The following is a 19,619-nucleotide window of genomic DNA, read 5'->3' as shown; positions in this document are numbered from 1 at the left end:
CTTCCTCACCTCTCTCTCACACCCCTCATTAGCAGGGACATCACTCCAATGAGCTGCAGATGCTGTAACACACCTTGCTTATATGTATCTAACATCTTCAGTACAATTATTACAAAAAAAAGTCTCATTCAGATAAACAACTACACAAATGAAACAGACTGAAAAAGCACTACCGTTGGAGCAAGACAAACATTTTTCTGAAAAAAATCAGGTGTCCAAACATATGTACTCACAACTATTAAAGCCATTCCCCCTGCTTGGCCTTCTCCCTCCATATCTTGACTCCTTCCCTTTGCAGTTCCTCTGGACAGAGCTGTAAATTTAAATTTCTTTCCTTTCTAAAGCAGCAGCAGAAATTGCTTCATCTCAAGGAGCACCAAAGCGCCTCTGCTCCTCTCGCCTTGAGGTTTCAGGTTTGGCACTGGCAGCCCACCAATTTGTGCATTTCATACGGCCTTTTCGGTAATCCTCCCTCCCCACTCCATGTGCAGCAGCAGGTTCCCTCCCGTGGCCGAGGGCGGGTGAAGGGCCGTGACTTCAGGGGGAAGTTCTGACAGCCCCGCCGGGGAAGGTCGTCTTCACCTTCCCCAGGCCCCAACCGCATTACATGCACGTATAAAACCCTCAGCATTACAGGTCTTGATTGCTTTTTTCTGGAAGGAAATCAGTGTTACGGCACTTGGTATTTACTTCCAGAAAGAGCAGGTTACTTGAGGTCACTCAGTAGTACGTAATACAAATATTTAATATTTTCACAAGAAAATGAGTATGCACCATGAGGCAGCCACAAGTGAAAGCTGCCTTGATCTCAACTGTAGGGATCAGTACGCTATTAGATTTAAGACCCCCACAATTCCCCATACTTGTTTTGGAGTACTACTCTGAGAAGAAGGCTCTATTTTTGGCCATTGATAAGGTAAGTTTTCCATGCCACACAGACAGTTTGTGTGCTCAGCTTAAAACCTCACCATAGGAAAATTTTCCAGTCAGAAACTTCTGTCTTCTGATTGCTGTAACACTCAGCTGTTCAGAAGAAGTATTACACGATCTTCCTTGGTCACTAAGCCATTAACTTCTTGAAGGGGTTTTTCTGGCTTCTTCCCACTCCCTCTTTACTCAAGCAGTTTACCAAGTGACACAGACAAACTGAAGGAGAGAAGTCTAATGCAACATCTAAACCAGGCACAGCTAGGGGCGGATTTTTAGAAGCCAGTATCAAAGTAAATTTGCCTGCAAATATAACGAGACAACCCCGAACCAGTTTTCCAAAATGACGGTAAACACCAGGGTGAAGGCAGGGTGAGAGATGGAATGAGTGCGGAAGAGAAAGAGCTACTGTGTCGGCAATAGAAACAAAGCAGAAACTGGTAAAACATGTGAATTTATCCACTCCTTTGAGACTGACAGCCATACAAATTCAAAAAAGTGGGAAAAAGGGGAGGGGGCTTTAAACAAACAAGCAGGGAGTACAAGGAGACACGACAGGAAGCACTTTCAATCCACATATTGAGTTAAGTGAATACCAAACAGTGCGAGGACAGGAAGCAGCACTTACATTTTAGAAGGGGGGAAAATACATAAATACCAGAAACAGACTTGCTAGTTTGGCCTCACTAACCCGCAAGCCTTTACAAACTATTTGAGAGACGGCATATCTGAAGACCCGGAGACCAGCAGAAGACAATAAAACGCAGGAGAGGTTTGCCAGTTTGTGCCACGGTAGCTTGGAGAGAGATTCAGTTGCAGAGACACTGGCACATGGTGCCATTTGGAGTACTAGAGGCATCCCTGACCCCTGCGCCAAGCTGGCAGAGGTGGCACAAGGCTGTAGGAGGCCCACACACACCTGCAGTAGCAGCTGGAAGACAGGCAAGCTACCTGACAGCGCCAAACCCAATATTATCTCCACTGAAGCCAATAAATCCCCACCCTGATGTCTTCCTTCAACAAGACACTCAGTTCTTAAGTAGGCTAGATCCATTATGTTGTCTTGTCTATTTTAGTAAGGTCAGCCCACTGATAATTAAGCTAGCACTCCATCATTCTCACGTTAAGGTGAACAGGGATGTGTTTGAAAGGAGAGGACACTACAGTAAGCAGGGAGGTGAAAGCTGGAAACAAGTTACAGAGGAACCTGTCAACTACTGACCCTACTGCATAGTTAATGTCCAAAATCCCTCAGGAGAAATCTGAAACAAAGTGTGATGCTGAGGAAAGCAAGCTGGGAAGCAAAAATATAAAGGAAGATTGGGACATTACACAGGAAAGCTGAAAAACTTTGAAGACTAGAAGAGAAATGCAATTCAAAATAGAGTGTGTGTGTGTGTATGAGCATGAACAAATGCTATTTCTACAAAGGGCAGCTTATCACTGGGAGAACACCAAAGGAAGAGAGACCCAGATGCATCAAGTCAGTCACAGAGCGAAGCAGCCACAAGAGAGGCAGATTGGAAGCCTAACACACATTAAGAAAGTCCTTCTAGAGACACAAAGAAGAGGTAATCTCCTCGCATGGTGAGACCTCACCTGTAGGGTTGTATGTCACTTCAGCCCTCAAGCTCAAGAAAATGGATTTAACCGGAGCTGCTGCAGAGAATGGGTGCACAGGAGTGACTTACAAGGCAGGACAACATTGTAAAAGAAGACATAAGGAACAACTTATTTATCCAAGCTTAACAAAGACTGGAAGGAAATACAGTTCCTTCACAACATATTTACTGACAGCAAGCACCACGGAAGAAAAGTAAATACATTAAGGATAAAGGATTATATTAGGAGAGAAACTAAAAAACAAGGAAAAAAAAAAAAAAAAAGGAAAAAAGCTGCATGTACCATGATTCCACCTAGGCTTGTAAAAAACCAGTCACTAAAGCAGCAAAGCTCTGGGACAGCTTTTCAAGCAAAACGGAGTTAAAAGACACTAGGAACTGAACATGATGGTCAGGGGCAGTTCACCCCATCAAAAATAATCAGAAATAAACACACATACGTAACTAGGAATGAGTCCAGTTAGCACTGTAGCAGTGATAACGAGAAACCAGTCTTTCCCAGAGGAGAAAGCAGCCTTTGCTGTACAACATCTCTACCTGCTTCAGAGCAAGTAGAACTGGAGGCCCCGACACTCAGCATGGCACGAACACGAGCTCACAGCTCACAGCAGGGTGGCTGCAAACAAAGTGATACCAAGATGAAGTTATGACAGCTAAGAGGGTGAACAAGGCCTCTTTGGGCATGCTGCACACACAGCTCATCAGAAAACAGGACCTCTCACAAGACCGCAAAACAGTCCTCCTTTCTCTCTACCATTTCCCTCAGCAACATTCATCACACAAAAATTAACATGAAGCTTTCAGATTTGCCGTCATCTGTTGTGATCCAAGACAGTCATTCCTTGTATAGCAACTTATTATCACTCATTAAAGGAATGGCACTCTGAGGGCATTTTATCCCGTTCTATTTAAGCATGAAGCAGGAAAAGAAGGGAGACTTCTGCTGTAGCCTGCTCCATCTATGCCAAGTCCCCAACAAGAGGAGCCTCTTTTTTTATTGCCTTTGTTGTTGTGAAGTTCAAAGCCTCTGGAAATAGACTGCAGTAAGGGAAAGGTTGGCAGAAATAGCTAAGAATATTCCTAATGTTTACTTTATTAAAACAAAACAACCAACACCACACAATGAAAACAGGCCACTTCATTCTATATATTTAGGCTCTGGCCCAAAATTGGAGTGAAGGCAACGTATAAATAGAGGCTTTGTCAAGAAGCAGCGTGGTGTAACCTTCAGCCACAGAGCATCTCTGTTCCTATCACGGCAGCTTTGGCCAAGCTGACAACCAGCAGCTTCCCCAGCTGTGCCTGCAGCACTGCACTGGGGAACATACACCAGTTTTACAACTTTCAGCTTCTTCAAGGCAAGGACAGCATCCAGGTACCTAAGGACTGTATGTGTCAGCGTGTGTCCTGGATATAAACAGGGCTGTCAGCAGTAATATAATAATTACAGTCTGCCTGGCAATCCCGTATTGTTTTGGAGCAAGACTTCCCAGGCAGGAGCTCCCTCACAGCACCAGGCAGGCTCATCCCCTGGCTGCGCTCCATGTCCAAGAGGACAGAGGACCACCCACCACAAAAGACATACCACAGCACTTAGTCAGCATACAGCTGCATTAAAGTATTACACATCCCGTGTTTACTGCTATTTTGATCTCTCACTCTCAATCCTCCACTTTGATGACCACAACTTCTCTGATGCACGGTCAAATACATATTTGAAACAACATGCAATAAATCAAGCCCTTGATGCTGAACCAAGGCACGTATATGTTCTTGCCATACCAATCACAAGTAAAGCAGCATGTTGAACCAGTTGCAGGAAAAGTCTTGTGCCAGTTGATGCCTCAGGCAAGTGGAGAGCTCTGTGGTGCTACAACATTGATAAACATGCAGCACATGGTCAGAAACTACATTCAGAGCCAGTCACACCAGTAGTGAGTTACAAACACATATCAGAAGTTTGAGTTTGAAGAAGCTGTAGAGAGAAGTTTCAATTTCATATGCAAAGATTAAGATTTGAAGAGCAAGGGGGCAGGGAGACAGAAAACGCCACAAGAAAAAAAAAACAACCTTTGGATCCTTGGTATTATCTGAGCAATATGCAAGAGAGACAGTTACTGTATGAGAAAACTCCTGAGGTGTTTAGAGAAATGTATGCATTTGAGGAAGGAGGGAAAGTAATTACCAGAGTGTCACTCTAAGGTTGTTGTACACTGAAATCCAAATAAATATTCAGGTTGCACCTAACTGAAGGAGTAAGAATAGTTCAGAGACATTTTTCCAGCAGCTGTGCACAAGATTACGGAAATGGTTTTTGGGACAGTTCAGAACAACACAGCTTACGTAAGCAAACGTGGTTTAATCCAATACATTTTTAAATGTGCTTATATTGGTTTAAGCTGCTGTGAAACCACATTAGATTGCTGGCTGCAGTTTTACAGCTTGATCAACACACTGAAATGGCTCAACCCAAGGTCAGACAAGGACCAGAGACTGCACAAGGGAGGGTGTCAGATTGCAAAGCCACAGGTAGAGGAGAACAAGAGAGCAGTCCTACAGCAGCAAGCAGTTCCCCAGGATTAGGCTGCCGCAGAACCAGCACTTGCTACCTTCTCCACTACCCAAGCTTAACCACAGCAGGTTAAGGTGCCCACGGGGCACCCTGGGCACTAACCTACCTCGCTGCTACGGCAGTCAGAATCTACAGTTAAACAACACTGAAGTAAACAGAGGACTGCAGCCGCAATGTTCCCAGTGGTACAACATGACTTCAGGGAAATCCAGGGCTGCAGCGTTGTGCCTTGGTTCTGGTGTGCAGGCAGCACAAAAGCAGGTTTTAGCCGTGAGATGCTGCTCGCGTTGTGGTCCAGCCACGGCCGCAGTACTCTGAGCACAGAGGTGGCCCACGCAGCCCTGCTGAACTCTGACACGGGCCGAGGGCAGCCAGCGGACCCAAACCTCCTGGCCATCTCCCACGCAAACACATCCGCAGCCCTGCCCGCCTGCCAGCAGTGTTTCAGACACTGCACTGCAAGACACCTTTTTTCATGCAGTTAGTCACTAGCTTTTGTTTGTAGCAGATCTCCCTCAGTTGCTGGCTTCACACGTTCTACAGCACACCACTTTTAGACCTAGCAGTCCCCTCTCCTTACAATTTCCCACTGTAGTGTCTTCCAGCAGCGCAGAGTAACACTAGTGCCAACTCCAGAGACCTCCATAGCCCCAGTGCTGGGAACACTGGTAGGTGGGGGGGGGGAAGGGAGAACAAGTGCACAAACAGCTTCACATGTTGGCAATCCTCAGCTGCCACCAATCAGGGTGTGCCTATAAACTGCATATCAGGCAGATAAGCATGCATAGTTTTCAAAGGAATCATAGTAGAGCTGCTGAACATCTAAATCAGACAAGCAAACCAAAATAACAAAGCAAAACTAGAAGAAAAGCATTAGGTTGATTTGATGCAGGTACCTAAAGCTGAGCACCAGTTCAGATGTGACTAGTAGTTACAGTCACTGGGATGAAAATGCAGAAGCTATCATTGCTAATAAGAATACATAGATTTTATTTTTTTTCCTTTTAATGCATTTCTACTGTAAGAGCCGCATTCTGCCTCATTTTAATTTTACATGCACTAAACCACTTCTCAGTATGTGTGGTGGGAGAGGAAGAAAGACCATTCACTCCTCACTGAATGCAGGATTCAGTAGAGTCAAGACTTCACCCCCAGGACTTTGCACCTGTTCCACTGATCCCTACCCAGCTCCAACTTACGAAGCAAACCTGTAATCAACCACACAAACAGCAAGAGGCAGATAAAGATGTCTTCCTGTCCCAGAGGAGAAGTGTCCCTTTGCTTCTTCATGAAGTCTCCACTCACCCCGCACTTCAGCAACAGGATGGGGAACCATCACACCGACTGTGAGGGTGTGGGCAGAGGGGCTGCTGTGGGAGTTCACTGAAGGCATACCTATAAACTTGGCATAATCCTGATTATTGTTCGTCTGGTAGAAGCCCTGGCACACATTCTGCTCATGACTTGCACAGGTTCATTAGAGCGGCAGCCTCATATCAGCCTCGACAAACTAAGGTCAAGGGTACAGAAGTATTGACAAATAAAACTCCCGCTGTCATTAATAAGAAAGTAAACATTTCCTGACCAAAAATACACTGGAACAAAACAAAACCTAAGTTTACCTTCTCTTGAGCTGACTTTACAACACTGACAACTTCTTTAACTGCTAGCTCAAGTGGTTCTGCTGGGTCATCTTCCTCAAATGTAAGCAACTGTGAATCCTAAGAAAGAAGAAAAAAGGAAGCATCATTAGGTGATGAACCCATCGCTTGAAAATGAGCGATAAAAATGCACTGCCAGTGAAGTTCCTGGAAGAACCAGATACAGAATTGCAAATGTATGTCAAAACTTGTATGTATTAATTGCATGACACCTCACTACATAATACAGGGTAGATCCTGAAAACCTATACTTAAGACATAACTACAGGCCTAATCATAACTCATCTTTCTCTGTAGCAGAATATCAAGGTACACAGTACAGTGCAGAGCGAAGCCCATGAGCAGCGACAGCGTTCAGTGAAACTGATTTTCTTGAGTAGAGATTAATCAGTGCTGCAGTTTTAAAAGGTGTTTTTGGTTCAACCTAACAATACGGCTGCACTAGGCTAAGCCGAAACTAAGAAAACACCAATGTCTTCTTTCAGGGGTGAGGAAAGAAGCCTTCCCCTCCCCAACCCTTCCTCATGTGTGACAGTAGGCAGTGATGACAGCTACTCAGTCTTCACATATACAGCAAGGAAAAGAGCATATACCTGATTTGGCAGTGAAGTCATACTTTCAGAGGCATCACCACTCGCATTCTCTAGCTGCTACCCACATGGAGCAGCCAGCGCCGCTCCCCTCGTCACCCGAGGTTGTTTTGCACACAGGAATTTCATTACCCGTGCGCCGCTGACATTGTTTTGGGAGCCAGACAGCGGGAGCAACGCCACGCTGCAGTGCCAGGCGGTGAACTCACGGCAAGAGATGGCTCCAGCTGCTCACCCGGGCAAGGGGGGGTGTGTGTGCCCCCTCAAAAGGGCTTTGGTCTCTGGTCAGCGATGGGAAGCTGCGGCTTGTTTGTAGTTGCTTTCAGTTCCCAGCACCTGTGCCCGAGCTGTCTGGGCTCTCCCCTTTCAGAGGCACAAGGCAAACCTTCGTTTCTTAGCACGGCTCATGCTCTTCTCAACTGCACCGCTCAATTTGAAAGGGCAAAGTATTTTCTCTCTGCTGCCCTAACTTACGGTGATGTCTGGAAAGTGTTAAATTGCTTTCCTTATCTTTCACACACACTTGTTGCCCTGCTCTTCCTTCTCCCCCAGCCTGCCCCCTGACATGCTAGAAAGAAGCATGCTGGGGCCGCCGGGAAAGGAACCTCCTAGACCCAGGGAGAGGGTTACACATAAATTCGGAGACCTGAGTACCCGCTGCTTCCTAGACAGTTTAGCCTCAGCATTTTCCACTGACACAGCAAGGGTTCAGTGCTCAGGACCAGAGAATTAGGTTGCCACGGCCTCACCTAACCTCCTCGCCTCTTGGACCTGGGCACACCATTACAAACCAGCGAGCAGGATGCCACGCTGCGCCCTTTGCAAGAAGGGTAGGATGGGAAGGGGTGCCACGGTTTGTGCACCTTACCTGACCAGGGTTAAAAGCAAACTGCCAAAACCCCAAGAAGCCCACCGGCCCGCGGCCGTCTGGAGGACGCCTCAGCGTTACACAGACACGCACAGGGGTTTGGCGTGGCGTCAGACAACGAGAAGGAAGCCCAGCTCCGGGAGTTACCTGCCGAAGGACGGGCTGCAGGCCCCGTGCCGGCGCCCAGGCCAGAAGGTTCCATTGTTTCCCCCTCCCCGCGCCCAAACAACGTTTATCAGCGGCGCAAGCCCCTGCCAGGGGCCGCGGGGGTCACGGCTCTCCTCCCCGTCTTTCCCCGCTTCCACGCGTGTGCCCGCTCCGTGCCTCTGGCCAGCTCCCTCCTGCAAATCCTCGCCAAAGCACCCACCAAACGCGCACCTCCGTAGATGCGCGCACACACGTGCACACACGCAAGACACAGGCACACGGAGGGGCTGTAACACAGCGGCAGGCGCTCTCAGCGCCCCGATACGCCTCGGGACCGAGTCCCGGTGTCACCTCCAGCCGCACCTCGCCCCGGGCGGGGACGGCCCCCGCCGGCACGGCAGCGCCCGCTCCCAGCACGGCGGGACGCCCCACGCCCGGGGGAGCCCCGGCCGGGCCGCGGGGGAGCTCCGCGGCCGGGCCCTGCGGCGGGGCGGCCCGACACACCCCACACCGCCCCCCCAGCCCCGCTCCGTTCCCCTCCCGCCCGCCGCCCCTCACCTGCGTCCCCGGCACTCACCGCCCGCGCCGCCGCCTCGGCGCCGAGCGCCGCCACCCAGGCCCGCCGCCACTGCCGCCGCCAGCTGCCCAGCGACAGCGCCCAGGCCAGCACCGAGCCGCCCTCCTCCAGCAGCTCGTCCCGCCGCGCCGGCGGCGGCGGCAGAGGCGGAGGCGGAGGCGGCGGCCGGCCCCGCCGCAGGGCCAGCAGCGCGTACTGCACCAGGTAGACGGCCAGAGTGGCCAGCGCCGCCACGAAGAGGGCCACCAGCCCGCACCAGCGCAGCTCGGCCAGCCCGCCCGCCAGCCACGCCATGGCTGACCATAATGGGGGAGCCGCGCTACCGGCCCCCACCAAGGCGCGCACAGTGGCGGCGGGGCCGGGCAGCCGCAGCCCGCGCTGGGGCCGAGCCGGGAGCGGCGGCACCGCCGTCCGGCCGCCCACGGCGCAGTCACCGCCCCGGCCCCGCGATACCGGCGTGGGCGGCGCCGGGGCGGCCCCGTGGGCGCGGCGGCGGCGGCGGCGGCGGTGGCGGGGGGGGGCGCTGGCGCGCTGCCGGGCCGCGCATCGCCCGGCCGGGGGGGCCCGGGGGTGCCCCGGAGGGAGGGAGGGAGGGAGGGAAGGAAGGAGGGAGCGGGGCTCGGGGCCGGTGCCCGGAGCTTCTCGGAGAAATCCTTCGCCGTGTCGGGCGGTGCTGTGGGCAGAAGGGGGCGAGAAGAGCGCTGCCGAGGATGGGCGAAAAGGGGGGAATTTCGGAAGAGACGGTGGGGGAGGGGAGGCGTTTGGGTGCCCGGGAAAGACGCAGGTGTCAAACTAATCATATCGGGTGTTTTTCATGCAACTAAAGGTTTACCCTTACATCAGTGTTACTTAGGGATGTCGTTTGCACACTGAGCAACAACTGCGAAGGAAAAATTACGTGAACAGCCCCTCGGGTCTTTGCGCACAACAGACAAACGTGTTAATGCCTGCCAGTGGGCAGTGGGAGTAGGTTACAAAACAGGCCTGACTTTTTCCCCCAAAAAAAGAAAGATCACAGAAGCTTTGTGTCCGAGGCTGAGGCATACTCACCTAGTTTATGTCAGAATTACAAAGCCCGGTGGATAAAATTGCCACGCCGCCCCTCTGTAGCAAGTGAGCATTTCATGAAGGCACCTCAGCACCTAACAGGGTAACACTTGCAGGTCTGCGATCGCCTTCCTGCTCACCCCTTTGCAGCACGGCAGGAACAGCTAAGGACATCACAGGGCTTTTTATTTTTCACTCTGCTTCCTATCAAAGGGTGAACACAAGCTTCCTTTTTTTTTTTTTTTTTTTTTTTTTTTTTTTCTTGGTGCCTCATCATCTCCTCTGCCAAGGGTGTCAAACACACCGGAAGGAGGCAAAAAACAATTTTATATTTCATTGTGATCTGCGGCCTGGAGTATAAACTCAGAACAAACCATGCTGAATGACTGTTGTTATCAGTAGGAGATATGCGATAAAGGGAAGGAAATTGTCTTTTGACAGTAAATAGAAGTTTCATAATTATTTATTTCTGTCACATTAATTTTTATTAAGTTCCTGTTTGGTTTTCAGAGTGCTACCTTATCAGCTCACAGCTATTTGTGTCCTCATTTTTCTTCTTCTTTTCTATGTCTGCTCTATTTCTTTCATGGTGACTTTTTTTACCCTTGGCAGATCCCAGCCGTTGAACCTCACTTGTATTTTTTTCCCCAATCCATGCACTAAAGCAACCAGTCATTGAGGTTGGTAGTGAAATGTCATTGTAGTTTTTTTTCTCCACCTGGATTTAGGCTATTGCCACTGTAGCCTTAAAGGGCAGAAACATCTTTTCCATGCTGGAAACTGGAATTCCAGACCATCAGAGTGCATGTCATGGATCACAGAAGGGAATTACTGGGGGTCCCACGGTGCCTGCCTCCGGCGTGACTCCCCAGGGAGCCGTGCCGAGGTGCAGAAGCCATGTGGGCTCACAGGCCACACAGCAAATGGTTGTTTGCTGAACATTTTCTAGCATATTCACACCTAGAAGCAGGGGTAAAAAGAAAAGGGAAATGTGTACGCTACAGGATCACCCAATGGTTGAAGTTGGAAAGGGACCTCTGGAAGTCATCTGGCCCAACCTTCCTGCTCAAGCAGGGCCACCCAGAGCTGGTTGCTCAGGACCATGGCCAGATAGATGGCTTTTGAATATCTCCAAGGTATCCACAACTTCTCTGGGCAACCTGTTACAGTGCTTGGTCACCCTCACAGTGAAAAAGTGTTTTTCCATATGTTCAGAGGGAACCTTCTGTGTTTCAATCTGTGCCCATTGCCTCTTGTCCTGTCACTTAGGCACCACTGAAGAGAGCCTGGCTCTATCTTATTTTCACCCTCCATTCAGATATTTATATACACTGATAAAATCCCCGCTGAGCCTTTTCTAGCCTTTCCCCCTCCCACCTTGTTCTCTCAGCCTTCCCTCGTACGAGAGATGCTCCAGCCCCTTAATCATCTTTGTGGCCTTTCTCTGGACTCTATCCGGTGGAGACACAGCACTGCAGGTGTGGCCTCACTGTTGCTGCATTGCTGAGGAGAGGGGAAGGATCACTTCCCTCAGCCTGCTGGCAGCACTCCTCCTAATGCAGTCCAGGATGCCATTAGCTTTCTTTGCTATAAGGGCATGTTGTTGGCTCATGTTCAATTTGCTCTTCACCAGGACCCCCTGGTCCTTTCTGCAAAACTGCTTTCCAGCTGGTTGTCCCCCAGCAGTTACTGGTGCCTGAGGTTGTTCCTCCCCAGGTGCAGGGCTTGGCACTCGCCTTTGTTGAACTTTGCAAGGTTCTTGTCAGCCCATTTCTCCAGCCTGCCAAGGCTCCTCTGGATGGCAGCACGACCCTCTGGTCTATCAGCCACTCCTCCTAGTTTTGTGTCATTAGCAAACCTACAGAGGGTACACTTTGCCCCACCATCCAGGTCATTAATGAAGCTGTTGAACAGGATTGAACCCAGTATTGGCCACTGGGGTACAGGCCTCTGGCTAGACTTTGTGCCATTGATCACCACCCTCTGGGTCTGGCTGTTCAGCCAGTTTTCAATCCACTTCACAGTCTGCTCATTCAGCTCATACTTCATCAGCTTCTCTATGAGGATCTTATGGGAGACAGTGTCAAAAGTCTAGATAGACAACGTCCACTGCTCTCCCCTCATCTATCAAGCCAGTAGTTTCATTGTAGAAGTTTATCAAGTTGGTCAAGGATGACTTCTCCTTGGTGAATCTGTGCCACCTAGTCCTGATGACTTTCTTATTCTTCATGTGTCTGGAAATGGTGTCCAGAGTTAGCTGCTCCGTCACCTTCTCAGGAATTAAGGTGAGGCTGGCTGGCTTGTAGGTCCTGGCATCCTCCATCCTGCCTTTCTTGAAGTTAGGAGTGGCGTTTGCTTTTCTCTAGACCTTGGGCACTTCTGCCAGTCACCATGATCATTCAAACATGATCGACAGTGGCCTTGCAATGACATCTGCCAGCTCCCTCAGCATTTGTGGGTGCGTGCCATCAAGGCCCATGGACTTACATATGTCCAGTTTGCTTAATCATAGAATCACAGAATGGTTTGGGTTGGAAGGGATCTTAAAGCCCATCTAGTTCCAAACCCCCTGCCATGGGCAGGGACACCTTTCATTAGATCAGGCTGTTCAAAGACCCGTCCAACCTGGCCTTGAACACTTCCAGGCAAGAGGCATCCACAAGTTAAGTATTCCCTGACCCGATCCTCTTCCAGCAATGGTACATCTTTACTTCAGACTTTCACCTTGGTCTCTGGGACCTGAGGTTCCTGAAGGGCTGTTACATAAACATTCAATACAATATTTTAGAATATGGGGGCTAGGCCTTTGGGAGGAGAAACAGGTTGCTGCCTGGGAACCAATCTGATAAAATTGTGTTGTAAATACTTTGTCCACAATTACACCTATAAGCTGCAGACTTGACAGGGCCAGAACGTGATTTTAACTGCTGTAGTTAGTTTACTGTACAGCCATAAGAAGAATGGGCTACTCAGAGCTTAAAGTATTTGCCTGGGACACAAGGAAATCCTGCACTCCATTCCCTGACCAGCTGCCTTCTGCCTGCTTGACTCCAGGCAGGTGATTTAGAGTACACCGACATGATACCAAGGAGCAAGCTGCTGAGACCTCCGGAGATCCACAGCCAGAGCCATACTGCTATATTAGCACAGCTCCATACATAGGTTGATTGACCCTGCTGAGAGACCAGATTGATTATCTTGGCTAATTTTAAGATCCAAACCAGTATCTTTGCTGCACCAGCTTCTCTGCAGATAGCTCAGGGATTTCTAATACAGCACTGCATTGTGTCATACAAACCTCCCTTAGCTTGTCCCATGTTTCAGTTCCCCACATAGGCCACATAGACAGGTTTTTTTTAACTGGCAGGGATTTTGTGAGTCTGATTAGTGAACATGAAGTTACAAGACAGTAAAAGAATACATTGAGATATTAAGAAGAGTTTTACTTTACAAAACTTTATCAGCTATCTTGTTACTAGAAATATTTTACATTTTTACTTTTAAAGTGTAGCAAAAATATGTGGCAGCTAATATGTAATTATTTTCCTTTTCCATGCACCTGTGAACTTAGAATAGAACTCTCTGAACATTCAGGATCTTACCCATCAAAGCATAGCTCTGGGGATGCGATTAGTAAAGTAATTAGTTTTTCATAATTCCAGGTACTTTGAAGCTGGGAAATGTGATTCTGACTTGCTCCTAGGCTCTGCTATGTGCTGTGTTTCTATGAAGCAACTTCTGTATTTCCCAAATGCCAGCTTTCCTTTTAATTAGCAAGTATGTACCTCTGTCAGTGATGGTTGCAAAGCAGGTTTAAAAAATGTAAACTGAGTGAGATTGATACAGAGTTGATTTTACAAGGGTTCTAGAACAAGAGAATTATAAATACATCATTCATCGTGGTTACCTCACATGTCCTGTTTTGGTCCTTTGAAGTATGAATTTTTTTAACCATTTCACTCTGTGTTGGAAAGGCAAGAAGAAAACTGCAGAGCTGTAGCTTAGTCTGACCTAGTCTAAACTAGAATATTTTGCTGGTAGAACTACCCTAGGCACATGAACAACAAAGAAATCTCTCGCCTGTTATCTAGTGCTGCCAGTTCATCATACATCTGTTCAGAGACGCTCTTTTTCACCCCACAGACAGAATGTGGACAGAAGTTTTAGGATCTTGGCTATTTGTTTGTACTTTCCAGATTTGTTGCAGGTGGGTGGAACAGTAGCTTGGACTTGGCACAGGCAAATGGGTATGCCAGGGTGGGACACAGCAGGGTATGCACTCAGATCTAGCACCTGGAAAGTGCTAGATCTGACACTACCCTGAGCCCTGTGTTATAGATATAAGCAAGGGGAGCAGGATGAGATCACAGTTATTGAAACAATTTAATTTTTAAAGCTGTGAGCAGAACAATGAAAAAAAAAGAGCACAGTAGACTCAATCACTGCAATTAAACGATCACTTATACAATTACAATGCACTGAGATAAAATCAATCCATACCTTTCCCACTAATTCTCTGCCTCTGAGCTCCAGGGTACTTTTTACACACATGAAAGAAAGAGAAGGTTCATAGGCGGCCATACATGCAGTCTAACATGAAGTATGAAACAAATGCTTTGTCCAGACAGTATAATAGTGTAAGAGAAGCTTAGTTTGGCAAAACCGCACTTTGGCCAGCAGAGGTTTTTTTCCCAGTGTCCCAGTACTCCATGTGATGCCGCCTTTCCCTGTGAGGTGGCTATAACCATGCCTTCATTATGAGATTTTGCTAGCGTAACAGTCAGCCCGAGGTGATACCACTGCACACTATTCACTGACAGCTCCGCTGGCAGAAGTGGACTTGTTAATCTTCACACCTGAAATGTGACCCCTCAGCGTGTTACTTCCCAGGGAAGAGGGGACCATTTCCCCTTTCACATGTAGCATTTCAGCCTCTCTCTCACTCTTTTACTTGCTGTGCCAGAGGCAGGTAACAGGCATGTCCTTCTACCTGCTGACAGTAGCAAGTTTGCTCAGGAGTTGTGGGGCAAGGACAGGCACAATGCTAAAGCCAGAAGATGAGCCCCTTCATTCAGTCCTGCCCTTACATGTACTCTCCAGCCTGTTCTCTGTCACCCCTGGGTAGGTGAGATTCAGCACGTGTGACCCACCTTGTCTCACATCGTGACTCGACATACCAGAACCATTGTCCCCCGCTTAGCGACAGCTGTCCGGGAAGGAGAGTGATGGGTGTGCAAAGAGCTGGAACAAAGGCCGGGTGGGATGACCGTAGAAGCCCCATTGGAGGTCGGTCAGCAGTCTGGCACCAAGGGGGTGCCACTAAGCAAACTCTCGTAACTAGGAGCTAAAGTAGGAGCAAAGAGGCTGGCTCTCGGCTGGCTCTTGATCTGGAATAACTCCCCCAACTCGTGTCTTCCAGAGAACATCCTCTTCTTAATGAAGGAGTCTTGCTCTGTACAAAAAAGGCTCCGAGATGATGCCATCATTAGAGCTTCACTTTGATTAATCGCTCTTATTGTTGGTTCTTTTGCAAAAACCAGGAGATATCTGATCTATCCAAACACCAATCTCTATTGAAGAAAAAGTAGTATGTTCATCATGACCTTATAGTAAACTTAGGTCATTTAGTTCTTCTTTGCCCAAATGCCTTCATCTGTTAAGTGCTTACAAAGGCATACTGCCAGGAGCTGAGTTTTTCATTAGATCAGAAAATTGCTCTTAGAGCTTTGTTATTATATATGTTATTAATATGCAGGCCTAGTCCTAAAAAAATCTTGAAAATACAACCATGCCCTATAAATATAATTGTTGGCAATTTGGCCAAGTTTCACAACAAATGGGTCACAATGTTTTATTTTGACCAATCATAATTTTGAATTATGCATTCAGTTATAAAGCAAAACTGCAAGGCCATGTTTCAATTCCATTACAGCAACGACGGACACAAGTTGGTACACCTTGGATACTTATACTTTCTTCTGAAGCCATTCATGCACTAGAAATACAGCTTATCAATGAAGAAAAGCCAACATGAGAAAGCAGACAAATAATGGCACCATGGTGTTTGTATTCACTGTAGCACATCAGTATTCTACCCAGTTATTTTAGAAGTCTCTTATCATTTTGTCATATTGTAACTATTGCAGTTTTCTCTGTAGGATCACACTTTTCCCTCTCTCCACTATCCATTAAATAATCTGTTCCTAAGTGGTCACAACTTTGCAAAAGTAAAGAAGGCTAACAACAGCCATTTGTTCTGGAATTGCTCATCGTTTCTTTTACTACTTGTATCTGGCACTGCAGTGGAAGAAGGAAAAGTATTTTTGAGGGTATTATTTTTGCTATTATGATGACTCTTCAAAAATACATTTACTAGACTTCAGTAAAATACTGGAAGTTTTTAGAAACTAAAACATGACAGACAAGCTGCTTTTATGTTTTTATTTTCACCTGCTGGAGCCAGTTATATTCTCTCCACCAGAGAGCGCAGGTATCACCAGAGGGGATGGTTCTGGGATGGAGAGCCCTGTTCTCACAAGCAGTACTGTGAGCTGCCCTCCTCAAGGACGGCACTCTAGACATGATGTGTGATTCCAGCTACATTACGTTTCTTGCCTATGGGTTAATTTAGGCTCAGAGTTAACATCGTGTCCAAATAGTTAAGGCTTCCCATGTCCAAGGAACTACTGGAGAGATTCCTGCCTCTCCTGGATCTTGGGCTCCAGCCCAGGAGATGCTGACTTCTCAGGGACGTGTGCTTCTCCCATGCAGTACAAACACTCAGTATGCCCCTTGGACACATGCTTGAGGGCACTAAGACCAACTGGCTTTGGGAATGTTGGGCATCATAAAGAAGAAAGGACTTGGTATGTAGTAAGAGAGATCTTCAAGTTTTAGACTGAGAGCAAAAACATTTCAAGCAATATTGTAGGAAATCAATAGCAAGAGTATGAAATAAAATAAAGGCTTTTGAAAAATCTCAGAACCCACACCGTCCTCTAGAATAACAGTGAAAATGCTCCAACTCCACTAGACAGCTGAGAAAATCCAAGGACATGTACCAGTTTTGTGTTGCATGTCATCCCAGAGCGCACCCTGATGGGTGCTGTGCTAAGGCTAAAACACCTTGACACTGGATCACATGGGCACAGGCTCACTCACAATATGGTTATGCAAATCCTGCCAGTTACTTGAAGGAGAATGCAATGTGTTATGGCACCAGCACAGGGTAAAAGACTTTTAACTCTTCAGTCATGAGTTCACATTATGTTCAAGTGTGTTGACTGCATGTTATCATAATAGGCGTTAAGCTACAACTAATGCTCTTGCATTTTCTTAGATATCTGCCTGTGCTGCAGAAACCGTTGGGATAGACTGGCCTCCTCCTTGGCAGTCCTAACAGGGAGCCAAGGATTCAAGGGTCTGGAGATGCACCTCATCTCTCCACATCTAGCCATCGGTTGAGCAGAAAGCGTGCTGCTTAGTGAAGGAAATACCAGAGAATACAGCTTTTTGGCAAAAGTGTATTGGAACACACCTTTGACTTAACAGGGAATTTTCTCCAAACTCAGCAACTGATGTGTAACTGAGCCATATTTAAACACACTCACATGAATTTTTATATACATACGTACATGTACAGAGAGAGAGAGGTTCACATTCTATGTGATGATTTCGAGTGGGGCTCTTCAGGTGGATGTGATGGTGCAGTCTTGTTTCTGGCTCCTCCAAGTGCCTGTACACAGTGTTAGAGGTACATAATAGATGATAGGATCATCTCTGTAAAACGAAGGTTCTTTGTGGTGGTCTGCATCTTGAGTAAGCAGTAATACTTGCTAAAAAACTACCCAATTTCAAATCTCATTTTTAATAGTTGTAGTTCTCCTTCAGACTTATTCAGAACGACAGTTTGGTATTTTTAAAGTTTTTTTTTTTTTTTTCCTTCATGCTTTTAAAAAAATGCATTTACTTGTCTTTACATGCCTCAGTCAAATTTCTCCTGAAACAAGTAATCTGAGTGCAAGCCAACAAAGCTAAATTTCCTTCTTCTAGCATCTGGCTGCTCAGTTGATTGATGAGTGAAGAAGAGGCAGCAGCAAATAGCAGCTGCCTTGTTAATCCCAGCCCTGAGCTGCCATGCAGAGAGGAAGTCTTTACCTTTCCCCTATGGGTGGGAAGAGCTGTGTCCGTTAGGACATTAACTGGACTCCACGCAGTATGCCCTGCAGAGCAAGAGATGTGCATGAAGCCAAGGACTAGCCAGCTGTGAAAGGAGTAAGTAGGATGGTGGTCAATAAAGCTATAGTTATTGTTCTGTAGATTATCCTCTGGTTTTAGATCCCCCTCTTTTTAGGAACCACAGGTGCAGGTGGTAAAGAGGAGAAACTGTGAATGCATCTCCACAGGTATAGTTGCCACACCTGGTGAAGCCCTCAGGACATGCAGTTTTCAAAGCCTGTTCCAAGAGGACCCAAACTTCCTCCAGTGCAAGATAATAGGGGAAATATTAAGAAATCTCTAGGGAAGTTTTTCTTCCCTTAGAAGTTTCCCTTAAAAGCCAAAAAGGGTTAGAAGGTGTCGAACTCTAGGGACACATAGCTGCTCATTAGGGAAGAAAGGAAAAAGCAGGAACCAAAGAGCCATTTTCACCACAAACACCTTAAAACAGAGGCTGATTTTGTCTCGTTTTCAGCAGGGCCACAGTGTGCTCTCTTCTGTATCTTATGTTCTTCTGCCACTGTCATTCTACTTTCTCCCACCTCTTCTTCTGGTTTGTTGCCCTTTGTTCCCTCAGACACCTGCCCACGGAGCCTGCAAACCTCAGCATGGTCTCTTCCTTCCAGCAGAAGTGTCCCTGGATGTTAATAATCTCAGCAGGTCTTACTGCCTCATCACTGCCTCGATTTTAACACCAGTGGACCTCATTGGAGAGATGTATGTTGCTGGATGAGAGCCTGTGCCCTCAAATACCTGCTTAAACTAATCACTACAACCAAGGCTCCATGACATTGAAGAACTGTATCCATCCCAGATCTTGAACTGGTAAGATGTTAAGAAATTGTTAAGGGTTGTATCAAAACTGCAGAGGCAATTTAAATCAAATTCTTTGTTAGCAGAAACTGGCTTTGCTTTTGACATACTTTTTCAACACATGTAAAATGAAGGGGAAATAAAAGTTGTGTGTTGCTTCATTGCAGCCAGCACCTTGAAAATTTTTATTGCCAGAGTATTTCAGGACTGGCAACAGAAATATTATCCATGTAGGTCTAATAGTAAAAATTATCCTGCTAGTATTTGTATAGTAAAAAGAGTGGTAACTGGAAGCAGTCTGTGAATGGAAAAGTAAATGTTACTGGATTTGTTTGCAGAGCAACTGTCTTGCAAGCGGCCATCTCGAATTAGAACCACCACCCCCCCATGAAAACAGGTGCAATGCTCATGACATTATCAGTAACTTTTTATCATTTTGGTCTGCTTCTTGGCTTTTATGTCAAATATAAGCCGTATGGTGTCTAGAGCGGACATTTTCTGTGAAGCATTTAAGCAGATGTTAGCTCTGAAACAGTAACAGGGAAAGGACTGTATGTAGGTCTTAACTGGATGCAGAA

General features: G+C 47.1%; 1 protein-coding gene across 2 annotated transcripts in view; it reads right to left on the bottom strand.

Annotated features, from left to right (window-relative positions):
* Positions 1-9,416, bottom strand: part of C2CD2 (C2 calcium dependent domain containing 2) — a 41,585-nt gene extending 32,169 nt beyond the window's left edge. Inside the window, exons 1-2 of one of the 2 annotated variants that reach the window (XM_042788502.1) lie at positions 8,965-9,416; positions 6,744-6,842 (exon numbers count right to left, since the gene is read on the bottom strand). In XM_042788502.1, the coding sequence (XP_042644436.1) occupies positions 6,744-6,842; positions 8,965-9,258 (393 nt within the window). In that variant the 5' untranslated portion in view covers positions 9,259-9,416. The remainder of the gene's footprint in view (positions 1-6,743; positions 6,843-8,964) is intronic. The other variant, XM_042788501.1, reaches the window with a different exon arrangement.
* Positions 9,417-19,619: the final 10,203 nt, after the last annotated feature.

The sequence above is a fragment of the Tyto alba genome, unplaced genomic scaffold (assembly GCF_018691265.1).
Source record: "Tyto alba isolate M040663 unplaced genomic scaffold, T.alba_DEE_v4.0 Super-Scaffold_14, whole genome shotgun sequence".
In the NCBI taxonomy this organism is placed as follows: Eukaryota; Metazoa; Chordata; class Aves; order Strigiformes; family Tytonidae; genus Tyto; species Tyto alba.
The sequence above is the reverse complement of the archived record's forward strand: the minus strand, read 5'-3'. Positions and strand labels throughout refer to the sequence as shown.